At 32.2% G+C, this 15089-nt stretch overlaps 1 protein-coding gene across 1 annotated transcript; it reads left to right on the forward strand.

Moving 5' to 3' along the window:
- Nucleotides 1-60: 60 nt before the first annotated feature.
- On the forward strand, nt 61-11299 carry LOC148613274 (protein AMN1 homolog). The gene is made up of 7 exons (XM_088586591.1): nt 61-356; nt 4264-4396; nt 5685-5829; nt 6737-6954; nt 7514-7570; nt 9485-9596; nt 10171-11299. Exons 1-7 carry the CDS (start codon nt 304-306, stop codon nt 10248-10250), a joined length of 798 nt encoding a protein of 265 aa, XP_088442717.1. The 5' UTR covers nt 61-303; the 3' UTR covers nt 10251-11299.
- Nucleotides 11300-15089: the final 3790 nt, after the last annotated feature.

Here is a 15089-nt window from a genome sequence, read left to right on the forward strand (position 1 = left end):
CTGATTTATACGGGAATTACAAGGTTTTCTGACTCGCTTGCAACTTGAAAATAATTCATTTACTTTCAACTATTTGGAATTTAGTATGCCTGTATTTGGTATTATAACTTCGTCCTTAATGAATGATCAAAGATTATTTTAAAAATTGTGCAAATTTACTGACCAACCAGTCTACCAACAGCGGTTAATATTCTCTGAAGAAGTACTCCTTTTTTCGAACGATACTATATTCGGTCACCGACGACTTTTAAAAAGGACGAATTTGATTGGAGCATTCTATTAAGGTTGCCGACTGTAAACAACATGGCTGCATTCACTAGTACAGTGTATGGAAAAACTAGAACTCTTTTGGAAGTGTAAGCTTCAAATTTAAAATGACAACCTCATGATTTAATTCAGTTGATTTCTTTATATATCTAGCATTCCATTTTCAGCAAAGAAATACTTTCTCTTCCCGTTGTCTTTTAATGATTTACATTACACTATACTGCTGTACCCTCTTTCCGATGTTTAACTACTAATTTAGTTCCGATGTATTATTAACCCTTGTCGTGCTACGCCCGGATCTGTTCGGGATTGGACCATGTTTCACTTTATTGGTTCTGGCAGTGTAAATCTGAGTTCAGGAAAGCGCAATCTGTGTCCATCTGCAAGCAGCGTAACTGTGCTTTAAAAATGAGGCTATCTGATATAGAGTTTGTTAATAAATAATGACTTGAAAGCTAAAAGAAGAGGTCATGAGTTTCTGGTGTCGAAAAAAAAAAAGATTTTTTGGGGGTAGGGTTCATTTCTCGGACCCTCGCCAGAGCAGAATTAATCTGTAGTACTCTATTTCGCTCCTGACCTCCCACTTGCGACTGTAACACACTTTATTTGACTTCAGTAGCCTTCACAGTCTTCAGGCTGTAGGATGAATGTGCTTTGGTTCCTGATTTGTTCCCCTTGAACCCCACAGGTAGCATGGACAAAAATGGCCATTATTGAGTGACAGACCCATTTTTACGCGGTAACTCAATCGGAAGAATGTCATTATGACCCACAGAATGGGGGTACCCCAGTATACTTTTGTATGTAAATATGTAGTGTACAGTCGAAGGCTTCTTAAAGCTAGTCTGAATTTCCCTAGACCATGAACCTTCTTTTTTATTTGGACTTTGATATGTCAGGTTGGGGTCAGAACAATGTGCCATACAAAAAGTTGGGAGATTCAGGGGTACCGCAAAGTACCACTCTTCAACGGCTTTTAATGAGTTTAAGTTAAAATCGTGCATGTTACACCTACTTATTTTGATTCCAGAATAATTTTCCTATATGCTGATACCATATTTGCTACAAAAATTACATTTTTATTGAAGTTCTGATTATTTTTCACAAGAGACCGTGCTTTATTGACATTTTGAATCATTATATATGTGAAGGCCTCAGAGCAACTCTGTGTGCTAAAGCGCATTGGCTGCTCCCTTTCCAAATGAAATAAACTTACTATATTTCACACATTTATTCTTTCGAACTTTATTTTTGTCCATTGGCATGGCATTTTTGCATTAAAAGTAAAACTTCTAAATTTGAAAAAATACAAGAGAGAGCCTTGCATTTATATATGAAGACTATCATGGTGCAAAAGAATAACTATTAAATAGAGCTAAAGTACCATTGCTTAAGATCAGAGGGATGTGTACAATAGCTAGAGTGTTTTAAGATTTTAAACAAACCGTCACTGCCATGTTTATATGATCTTGTTGTTTTTAAAAACTCATAATATAGTTTTAGATATTTAAATATTGTTGACATACAATATACCAACAGTACGAACAACTCCTTATGATAAGAACTATTTGAAATATGCTGTTTTGTGGAATGACCTACAGTGTACCTTATGAATTAAAAAAAATTCAAATTTCAATCAATTTTAAAACATTATAAAATCTAGGGATGGAAAAAACTGTATATGCATGGCATGTGCTGACTCATTTCAAGTATTTATATATGCTTTTTATTTTGTGTTAACGCTTTTGTATTGCTTTTATCACCTCAGTTTTAGTTGCTTTTAGTACTAGTGTTATTTATCAATCTGCTTTTATTTTGCTTTGTTTGCTAGCTCTTATCTCTTGTATTGTTTTATTCATTTGCATGCTTTGTTGTTAAATTATGTCAATCAAAAGCTCAATAGAGCTTATGTTTATTATTAGATATATCATACCAACTCTAAATAAAACTTATTTATGTATTAATAATTTATTTATTAATTATTAAACACAGCTTGTAACTTTTCGTTTGGAACGGAGCAGACATCAATTTCACAACCGGAATCTAACAGAAAATTTCATAATTCCGGTGATAAAGTAAATGTCTGCTACCATTCTGATTCAAAAGTAACAAGCTCTGCCTAGTTAATATTCCAGAAAGTTGAATGTCATGGCGCTCGCTCTGTAGGCAATGCACATGCCTATAACATATTATTTAGAATTTCTTAGTCTGACTTTCCTCTAACCCAGTGTAACTCTCCTCTTTTTTATTTGGATAATGATACATATATGTGGGGTTTAGAGTAGGAATGGTTTGTCATTTAAAAAGTTAGATATTTAGCGGTACCGCTGAGTACTACATGTCAAAAAACTTTCAGGTTGAAAACGTGCATGTCCCACTTATATCTTGTTTTATTTTGGATTAATTTTTCTGCATGCTGATACCAAAGTTGTTGCAAAAAAATTCATTTAGTTTTGAAGTTCAGAACATTTTACATGAAAACCCTGTTCAGTGACATTTTGAAATATCTGACAAGACAAGAGTTTGGGTGGAGTTTGTTACTATTTGAACGGAACTCATGGGTTCAACTTAATTGTCACACTTGCCCTGATTTGTTCTTTTACAGTATAATTTTGAAAACTAATTGTTTTCTTTTCATTATTTTTTACTTTTATTTTAGAATATAAAAAATTCAGGAGAACTTTTCTGCACGAATCATTGAATTGATATCAACATTTAAAAAAAATACTGCTTTAGTAGTAATGTTTACGTTTTGGACAGAGATGAGTAATTATTTTGGGGACATGTCACAAAATTAAGAATTTCTTTACAAGAATCAGGCAGAGAGTGAAACATGGTATGAAAAAAACCCACCATTTTGAAAGTGTACTTATACTATTTGTACCATCAGAATCAAGGAAAAAAGGACAAGATTTTCCAAATCGTTACTGTAAATTGAGTAATAATTCCATTGTAATGCACTGAAAATGAATATTTTTAGGGGAGATTACTCTGTAAAAAAATCTGATTTTTCTTACTTTCCATTGAAAAATTTCTGGACAAATTCAGTGATACAGAGATTTAATAGTGGTCTTTACAAATAAAGAGATCATCCCTTAATGAAATTATATTTGCAGATTGGTGGTGTTTTGGCATTCATGTTTCTGATTTTTGCCATTTTGCCTGATAAAATATAAATATAAAAAATTTAAAGAATATGGGCCCATTTTCTTATTTTTTTTAACGTTTTATTTATATTTCATTTGTAATATTAGTTCCTTTTTACCTTTTAAACGCGGCTATAGTTCACTCATTCATTATTCTCATGATATAGAAATCATGACAGCAAGCTGTGAACTGTGTTGGGAAAAATGCCACATTCCTTGCAAGTTAAAGAACCCTCCTGAGGTATTTGACAGGAGTAAGAGCCTGAACTTTGATAAAGGAAGCTAAATTGCCTAACCTAACCAACTCTCCCTATTTCCATTGGCTATCAAAATTCTTCACCCCTTGTGTCCCATCTCATATTTCAGTTCATGATCATTTAATGTTCGTTGAATAATTCATTTCATCTTCATAACCTTGATATAGCTGAAATATTGCTACTTGGACGCTAAATACCAATCAATCAATTAATCAGTCTTTTGGGTGAAGGGACCATTTCAATCCATCTATGACCTGATTGTCTTCAAAACCTGTGGTGTACAGTACTTATCTCAAGAAACACATATATACACTTTTTTTGTGTTTCCTGTTGTTTTAGGGCACAGTTCTTTAGGTAATAAAGGGTGCTCTATCATGTTAGAGGCATATTTGAAGCCACATTATGCAAGAATTAACATTTATTTAGGAAAAATTGACACATAAATGCAGATGGTTTTAGAAACCTTCCAAGTTTAGGACAGGCTTCATGTGCCCTACCTAAACTGCCTTTAGGGAAAACAGATTATAAATGACAGCACCAGTGTTTTATTTATATTAATTGAAAAATCTAATTTTAAATTGAATCTTTTACAGGTGTGTAGATTCTGTAGTTCGTCATTTGACCATAAATGAAGGTAGCATTGCAGATTTACCAGCTAATCTCAAAGATAGATGCCTGTATTTGATGACAAAACGAGGTCTTATTACTGATTCAAACATTCAGAAGGTATTTGAGTGATCATTTCTATGCAATGTTAAGGAGGTAGACCTAGGGTAAGAGACACAACTCTTACAAATCATTTAAATGTGTGTATTCAGCATTTGACATCAATATCATGTAAGCATCAAAATAACATAGATTTATTTCATTCTGCTTCAAATGAAAGCTTGATAAGCTTTGGTGAAATTGAATATGATACAAACATATCACTAATTTCAAGAGTTCTGTCCTATACCCTAGGTCTACCTCCTTAAAACATGTTATTCTACTGTTACCTTCTTTTAAATATGACAACACATTGGGTGAAAAAAATAGGGTAGGTAGGTAAATTCTATTTTTCTATAAATTATTTTGTATAGACATTTATGGCCTTAAATGGTGCTCAACTAAAAATGACATTAGGAGCATTTTATCTAAAAAATACCTATTAAATGTGCTAGAGTAACATTAGACAAGTTTTTTTTTCTCTGACCTTATGCTCTTATATAACTATTGTAATGCAATTGTTTAATAATATAGAAAAGCTACTTAAGTGGCAAATAGAAAGTTCAACACTGGGTCTGTTTTTCAATCAGAAATTGTCAAGGTGAATACAACTTTATTCAATAGTTGACTATAACTGTCTGTCTCAATAACTTTATCAGCCACTAGCCTCAAGATTTACCATGAATGTTTGTATGTTTTAATAATAGGATAATTACATGTAATTGGAAAGGGTGAATAACAGAAATATTATCATGAGTGCCAAAGAATGCCTAGATTTAAGGAGTGTGCTGAACTTGTTCCGTGCACAAGTTAAATCCTTAAATGTTCTGGCACGAGTGATCATATTTTGGTTATTCTTTATAACCTGTTTATTATATAGATTGTCTACATAATTTATCAATATTTTCAACATGAATTTTAAATTCTGTAATTGGGGGATTGATATCATAGTTGCGACGTTTTGGCGGGAGAAAGTCCGAGAGTGAAATTACTGAATTTATTTCACACTGTGAAGTATCAAAATTTATTACACTGGGAACATATGGTAAATCACTGCTATCTATATGATAATAAACCTATATCCAATTTCATCTAACCCTCATTAATTTTGTATATATCCAAGTAATAGAGCTAGTTGGGAAATTGAAGGCATGAATTACTGATGTAAACAAAATAATGCAATGATTTAAAATAGAACAAAGAACAAATATATAGATCACTTAGCAGCTGTAACATTTGTATTTTGTGTTGTTTCGGTATTATTAGTATGTGTAATTTTGCCTTAACTCATTTCTGTTTTATTTTACAGTTTTTACATGAGAAAGTACAAAGCCTTGATTTGAGTGAGTGTACAGTTTCAGATGTTGGAATAGACTTTATCAGTAAATGTGACAATCTGAAGAAACTTGATCTTAATTCAGCAAAGGAATCCAGGATAGAAGTTTCTTCTGAAGGTCTGTATAGGGGAGATAATTTGCAGTAAAAGAGATAATTCACAGGTTCATTATAGAAGTGTTGTGAAAAAAGCATCTTAATTTGACTTTATAGTGGGAGACATAGGGGGCATAAATTCCAAAACTAACTACCCAGGACTGAATTTAAATGACCATAGAGGAAAAAGTGGAAATGGGGAATGTGTCCAAAAGACAATTAACCTACCAAACAGTAAAAAAATACAGAGGAAGGCAGCCTATAGGCTTCCAATGAAGGGTGAGAAATTTTACACTCTAGGAGTCTGCCTGTGGCACCTTAAATTGGGAAGTATACTCTTACTTCTCTACCAAGAATAAAAGGGTAGTGATCAACTTTTTATTAATTTGTTTTATATGTAAGTCCAGCATTTTTTTTATAAGTATAAAAAAATATTGAAGTAGTTTTGGAAATCACATATATTCAACAGGAACAAGTTCAAGAATCTGTTTCTTCTTGCTCAAACCCTCCATCAACTCAAATATTAACCAACTGGATTTCTGGCATTTGATTCTTAAAAAAATTCTAACTGAGATTTTCCTGAAACCCAGGAGGATTCTCCTATATTGAGTTTCCAGAGATCTGATCAATATTTAAGGAGGGGTAAGGGACATAACTCATGAAATCAGTGATATTTTGTATCACATTCAATTTCACTAAAGTCTTTCAAGCTTTCATTTGAAACAGAATGAAATCAGTCCAAGTTACTTTGATGCTTACATGAGATTGATGTAAAATGCTGAATACAAATGTCCAATGATTTGATGAAGAGTTGTGTCCCTTACCCTAGGTCTACCTCCTTAAGTTGAGAATTGTGTATAGAAAACCCTCAATTTGAGAATTCTTATGTAACCAAGCCATGATCTTTAAACATATATGTTCTCTTTACAGCTATACAGAAACTTGCATCACAGTGTACACAGTTACAGACAGTATATCTTCGTAGATGTTTGAATATTACTGACACAGCAATTATAGCACTCTCAGAACACTGTAAACAACTGAGGCTGTTAAATATTGGAGGATGTAGACAAATTACAGACAAATCTCTCGAGGCATTGGGTCAAAACTCTAAATTCCTTAAGAGTGTAAACTTCTCTAAAACAAAGGTACTTTTATTATGCTATATGTTACATAATAAAGAATTGGTAATGGTAAACTAAAATTTAGTGTTTGATCCTATCTTATTAGATTGGGGTTTCTGTTGTATTTTAAATACAGAATTTATTTTCCATGGAAACTCCATCACAAGAGTTACATACAGGTAGTTATTTTTAATTTTAATACAGGTAAAATGTTATTTTTCTTCAGAAGTGTATGGCACATTTTCCTAAGTTGTTCATCTCCATGGTTTTCCCAAGTCAAATTGCTTAATCAAACTTAGTCTGCTCTGATGAAGAGGTATACTGATTTGCACTTGCCTGTCTATCCGTCTGACCTTTCTATAACAGTTTATCTGCAACCACTTGGTATTTTGAAACACACTTTATATAGGTATGCCATATTCTTGGACTCAATTTCAGACTCAACCATGTACTAAAGTTGGGATATGTGCTTGGCTGCTCTAGTGGGCATTAGCTCACTCATTTATAGTTCATTCTAATTTTCCTTTATATTTCTTTTGAGTTATATATTTTATATGTAGATGTATTTATCTATCTTTTACAGGTTACAACAAAAGGAGTAATTAGTTTGGTGATGGGTAGTTGTGCTGAAACATTAAAGGTATGATTTTTTTTATTTGAAATTTTACCTGAATATGCCCTCGCCTCAATACCATAAAATGGGTTATTTTGGCTGTTTTCTGACAAAATGTGCATGTTTAAATTTGGTGTGTTTTATTTTGGCCTTATCATCAGAGTGAAAGCAATCCATCTAATTCTAATGCTACCAGTGGCAGATTAATTCTATAGTTTTTCTTGGTAAAATAAAATTTATGATAAATAGTTTAATAATCTTTTTTGATAAGTTTAATGGGGATCACTTTAGGTAAGCAAACAGTGCATTTGCTTCCACATTTTTTGTCGCTCACTCAACAGTGATAATACACCAATATATATTGGCAGCCTAAATACTTGCATGTGTTATATTTTGATGTGACTACTAAATAAAACTACAACCAAAATATCCCAATTTACAGTATGCCATTTATTTTAACCCTTGATTGTCTTTCTTCCATTCTATCATTTCGCAAAAAAAATGGTTATCTAGACTCTTATCTGGATTATTAGATAATAAACTAAATTTCTGGTATGTGAATTGTAACCTTGATGAGATGCAGATGGATATTTGTGTTTTTGTTTGCTAATTTTTGTCAAAACTTGTAAACTTTCATAACAAATGTATCTTTGTGGTATGTATTTTTAAATTAATTTTTTTTGTATGCAGGTACTGTAAATATATTTAATTAATTTATGCAGTTGCTAATTTTTGCTGATTCTGCCAGGTGAACATATTCGAGTGTACCAATTTTCGCACTTTTAGAAAATGATTTTGCAGTGTTTTTGCCAGGATATCAAAAGGTTAGGTTTTGGACATTGTACATTTAACACATACAAATTTTGGGTAAAAATCCCAGAAAAAGTTTGTCAATTGTGGTAGTAATGCCCCTTGTATTATTTATTTCAGTTTTCTACGCATTTTATCAAAATGACTTGCGATACTGAAATGCATGAAACATGCCACAGGATATAAAACAATGAGTCAGTTGGTACTAATGTGGTAATGAGAGAAGGAGCTATTTGAACTTAAATCACAATTGACCCTGAGGATAATGTACCACAATGTTGTTATATTGCGGTTGTCTTCATAAATGGGAATACTGCGAAAGTACTTTAATTTCCTATACCACATATTTTACATTTGTGAAAAAAGTCCAAGCAATCACTTAATGACTGCATATGCCATTTCCAAATGATATCACTTCCAACAGAACTATTTTGACTATTCATGTTTCGTCTATAGGATGTCATTGATGCTTTGTCACTTTTATTGTAGTAGTTTTGTTAAAATCTATAGGCATTTACTGAGGTAGGGATAGTTTAATTTTCTCAGTGCAACTGCACCTAACCTGTGCAATGGATTTTGATGTATTTTTAAAGGGAGGTTGGGTATCATATGTAGATGTGCATGAAGAAATATAATTGCCGACAGAGGATCCCAAAGGGAGATAAACCAAATTAAGGGTTTTTACACGTTAAAACCATGTAGTGCAACTCCTCTTAAACCGCTGAGGGGATTTCAATGTATTTTTATGGGAAGTTACTGTATCATATGTAAATTTGCAAAAAAGAAACCTGATTACTGTCTGAGTACTCCAAAGAGAAACAATCCAATTTCAGGGTTTAACATGTTAAAACATTGTAAGCCCAACTCCTCCTGGATTTTAATGAAATTTTAAAGCAAGGTTAGGCATTATTTATATGTGTATGAAGGAATATAATTTCTGTTGGATGACTTCAAAGGGAGATTATCTGACACATGTTTGACATTTAATCTATTTGAAGCAGGAGGTGATCTGTTTGTGAGCTCACAGTATTTCTAGTTTCCATTTGCATGACATATCTGAAAGCAAGAGAAAAAGCAGGGACTGAGATTTCTGTATTTTTTCAAGATAAATGTTTTTTTTTTAATTTTCAGGAAATCCATATGGATGGCTGTGTAGAAATGACAGATGAAGCAGTGGAAGCAGCGTTACAGATGTGTCCTAACTTATCTATCTTACTGTTCCATGGTTGTCCAAAAATTACAGGTAAGTCTTTGACATAAATATTGTTAGATTATCATATCTTTCCATCCATCTGTCTATCCCTCTGTCAATTTAATTGTCCATCCATCCAATGAAGGTTAAGGGTGGGATGCTTTTATACCCCATGCAAACCAGTTGTGGGATACACATCAAGATCCTCGTGTCCATCTTTGTGTCCAATCACTTTGTAAGGGCATATCTTTCTAATGATTTGAAGGGAATATTACATATGAATTAAGTTTGCCATCGTATCATAAATTTGGTAGAATGAGGACAATTGTTGTCTGATAATTGCAAGGGGAGGTAATCCAACTTAAAGGTTTTAATTTTTTTACATTTAGGTCATTTATTGAATGGATTTGATTGGTGGTCTTCCTAACAGAAACTTCTGAAAATAAAAGAAAATAAACCAACCAGTCATCACTCTTATATCTCTTATATGCCATATGTTTAATGGAGAAGCAGTGAATACCAATTTTAAAGTTTGGTATTACCTGGCCAGCTATTTTACCCATTTCCTCTCCACTCAAGGCAACCATGCAACCATGTTATTCATGAACTTTTGTGTGTTTTACAGAAGCATCCAGAATAGCACTAGAGCAGAAATCCCTGGAAGGCGGAGCTCCAATGAAACAAGTCACATGGACTATCTACTGATATTGTGTTATCTCTCCTTACAGGAGTGAACATTTCAATACAGATCCATTGGTTATCAGGGGATTTTATTTATTTTGACCACAATTTATGTCATTTACACTTATAATTCATATAAATACATAAGGATCATGTACTTACTTTCATGTTATATGGTTTCTTTATAGAGCATTCAGGTATTTTAATAGGTATGAGAACTTTTTGTAAAAGATGTTCTTTTCATCCCCATGAATATTACTAAAAACAATAAATAATTTACAGTACCACATTGAATAATCATGAAAAAATCTTTTCTATTAATATTTTGCAAGGAAGAAACAAATTTTAAGATCACTTATCTATTTCATCTTGAATATTATAAAGCTGGTTTCGTCTTTACATTGATGTGAAAATTATGCATTTCTCACTTTCTTTGATGAATACTGACACTTAATGAGCAAATGTTTGAATTGCTAAGTTTTTCTACGGCTATTACCATACTGAGAGAGGAAGTTACTTTAAAGTTGATTTTACATTCAGATAAAAAATGTAGTCTTGTATAATTAGATGAAGACTAAAGAAAAAAAGTAAGTCCAAATTTCTTGTGACCTTGCAATCTCCCTTTTTTATTTTTATATTGACAAGTTAGGAAATTGATCTTATTAGATAGGAAATTCGAACTGAAAACAAGCAAAAAAAATATTATCATAGACAAGTGTAAATTTCAGTGTACTCCAAGCTGTACTGTATTTTCTTTTGAGGTTTCTTACATTTTGTATCTTGCAGTCTTACACTTTATAATCAGGCCTATTGCCAGAAATATAACTAACTGGCTTTGAGGGGATTGTTTTGACAAAATTTCCCCAAAATTTAGTAGTACTTATGCAATTTTAACACTTTTAGCTTCAAGAAGTTTGGGTGTTGTGATATCCTTAAAACCTGGCTATGTCCCTGATTGTGGTGTGATATATATATATATATATATTTTCTCGTTATGTACTTGTAGTTGTTATTCCTTTTAGTTGTTATTTTTGAATAATTTCTACTTTTTGTAATAAAACTGTCTTTGTTGACATGTTGGTGTAATTTATTCATCTGTTGACCTTGGCAAACGTTTCATTTCTTGTTATTCCAAGATTGTTGAAATGCAGTTAAGAAGCAGTCCTTGCAAAAAAAAAAACAGGCAGTGGCTTGTTAAAGGGGGGATAACTCTTTAATTTCAATTGAAATTTGTTTCTTTGTTAGGGAACTTAAATAAAATCACTTTCTGAGCCATCAATAATCGATTTCAAACAAACTATTGGACATTCATATGATATATACATCACACTGTAAAAAAAACTAAGGACCTCTACATTATATACATGTACATTCATGAAATAGTCAAAAAGTGTTTCTCTACTTAATGTAATTCTGTCAAAAAAATGTTTCAAAGTTATTACTTTAATTTACAGAGGTTCATTCATTCATATCATGCAAATGAGAATCATCATTTATAAATACCGGTACTAAGACACCTTTAGATTTATCTCCACAAAACTCGCACAAGTTACTTTAAACCTTCCTTGTAGCAAAGAGAACAGATATGGGGAAGCGCACATGCACCAGCATACACTGTGCCAGCGTATAACCTAAGTACAAAATAGTTAATACATTGTACTTACAGAGATCACCAAAAGTTCTTCAACAAGTGTAAATATACCTTGAATTTAGATCTGAAAGGCCCCAACACTACAAGTAATAAATTCTATGGCATCAGGAGGATGACAATTCTTCAAAACCTAACTGAAAAGTAATTTAACCACACGAGTATCTTTTATTACTTTTTATCCTTTATTCTAATTATTCTTTTATGGGTTTTAGTATCCATGTAAATTAACCCCTCATCCTTTATTTTATTTTATTATTTTTACTTTTTATTCATAATATAAAACTGTGTGTATCCATCCGATCACGTGGTGACACTTATCATAGGGTGGATTTCCTATTCAAGACAGGACAAAGACCAGACACGAAGAACATCTACTGACTGGACAGTGGTCTGCTGTGGGGTTAAACTATACAGGACAAAGACCAGACACGAAGAACATCTACTGACCGGACAGTGGTCTGCTGTGGGGTTAAACTATACAGGACAAAGACCAGACACGAAGAACATCTACTGACTGGACAGTGGTCTGCTATATAGTTTTATAAGGACTCCTCCATCGAGATAAAAGTTGAAATGAAACAACATACAAACGCACCATAAAATTTACTCAATAATACAGCCAATTCTCTCCATGGAATACCTCCACATTCACTATATACACAAAGTGAGATCGCTTGTAGATGTTGTTACTAGAGCTCAGAATATATTAAAGAATGACAATACCATCAAAACTAGCAGGCAACAGTAGAAATAATCGGTCACCTCTATTTAAGGGGACTGGATTTGGAGTAGTAACGCCCAAGTACTAAATAAACAAGATTTGATATAGTGCAATACACACAAAATAAGTTAGTTTTTACGTAGAGATGCATTATGGGATCGAATATATATCTCTATTTGTAATAACAACGTTTAAACAATAGACAATTTGAAATTCGTATCCTCTACGAATTAATTTATAAAGGGTGGTTAATAAATCTACTGGATTTTGTATGAAAGAATGTGCCTTATAAATTATATTTTCGAGAAAAAAAATGGGTGAGCAATAGAAAAGGAACAGATTTGGTAAAACAACAAATGTACCAAAAATATAAGTCTTATAAAAATAGTAAATATTGAGATCACCAATGGGTATTCAAGAAGTGTAAACACACCTTCAAGTAAGCTCTGAAAGGTCCGACAACAAAAGTACAAAAATCCACGGTAACAGACTTAAAACACCATTTTCAACTAAGAACTTGCAAGTGTCACTATGTGTCTAAGTTTTGTAACGGTGGAAAAAAAAGTATTTAGAAGGCACTCTTTCTGCAAAAAGCTTTGTTGCGTTCATTAAAATCTGACATTATTTAAATACAAGTATGAGCAAAACAGTTATGGTATGTAAACACCGGAAGATGCCGTTCAGGAATATCACAATCTTGGAATCGAAAATTAACGATAGGAAAACCAAATCCTCTCTTTTGCATAAATTCTGGTATGAAAACTGCCATATTCCAGTGTAATATCTTAATCATGAAAAGGTGTACGAATACTCTTATTTTTAGACTTGGTCAACTTTAGTTCTTTTAGGTTGCCATGGATATTTCTAGAACATAGTTTTCAAAGTTAGAATATTTACGATCAAAATGTCATCAAGATATCTAAATAAATATTAAATTCACGCAACAGATTTTAAGAGTTTAGCCGTGAACTTTGGTTCGTAACAGTAGAGAAACCATTGAATCGGCTATGAGAGGAGCACAATAAGTCCCCATTGGAGTACCAAAAACCTGTCTGTCAATATAAATAAACTGGCATATCCCAAATTCTTGCTTGGTTTTTGGAGGATGACTGTCTCATTGGCATTCATACCACATCTCCTATTTTTATGTGGACTCTACGTCATTCAAAAAAGTAAGTTGCAGATGAAAACGATAAAGCATTCCATCAGTGTGACAAGACATATTGCCGTGTATTAATGTTACTTACATATACGTATTTTCAGATAAGTAATTTATATTACATAAATTAAACATTGAAAATCAAACCTATAAAGTCAATAACCTCAAATAATATTGCACGTCTATTATATGGCACAACAAACAGGAAATAAATCAAAGTTGCATTTAATTGATTTCGATAGAAGTTTTGGAATAAAAAAAATGTATCTAAAATGTTTGAAATAACGTATATCACGTGATTCTTTTGAAGTATTCTGATAGAACAATATGCGTTTACATGTACAGAATGTATGAAAATAAACAATTTTATTCGATATTTGTGGAAAATAAGTATTTTAACCGTTATCATCGTGAAAATAAATACGTTATGAAGAAATCTTTCAAGCCCCCACCCTCCACCCAATCAATATCAAATGAATGGTTGTCCCCAAATACTAAAAGGGAACAGGTTTAATATAGATTTATATAAACTATGTACATCATATAAACCTGGAAATATAAAATATATTCCAGGTATATGAATATATTAAGGAAAATATTTAACCAAAGTAAGTTAACATTTTTTGTTACACTGTAGGGACATTATATTACACTTCTTGTAAATATGTACACAAATATTTGTTACTGATTAATGAAATTCGAGTAACTGTAAGTTTACTTGTGACTATTATACTAGGTTAAGGCACGGCCTCCGATATCATGCTGATAAAGTGCATGGTATCTAGTCTGAAATGGGAGTTAGGTCTGGTCATGGAATGTGTATATTAGAAATATAAAGTCCCTGCTCTGGTTCAATGGTGATTTCATGCTAACGCTGTTATATGATCTTATATACATAAAGTTAAATATAGTAGCTTTAATTTGTTGAAATTTATGGTTTATTTACATGTATTTGTATCTGCAAATGACGGATATGATCTTATTTTTTTTTCAACATTCGTACAGACAGACTCGGATCCATTAACTTAATTGCAGGTCTATGATACAGATCTATATGTACAATACTTGTGAAAATGTATACAAATCATAAACCCAGTAAAGGCACATAAACATATGTGTTTTTATATTAATCGGGCTGCATACTAGTATTTGACACGATCGGAGCAAGCCATGGACATGTCTAATTTCAGGCGGGTAAATTAGCTCAAAATTCTTGATTAGTAAAACTGACCACTTTGATACAGTTACAAAAATATCCAAAAAAGTACTAATTAAAAATCATAATTCGCATTGAACTACAAATACTAAATGTTACTAAAATATTTAGTACAC

Source organism: Perna viridis, chromosome 6 (assembly GCF_037379345.1).
Source record: "Perna viridis isolate PV_CMFRI_1.1 ecotype Kerala chromosome 6, ASM3737934v1, whole genome shotgun sequence".
NCBI classification, from domain to species: domain Eukaryota; kingdom Metazoa; phylum Mollusca; class Bivalvia; order Mytilida; family Mytilidae; genus Perna; species Perna viridis.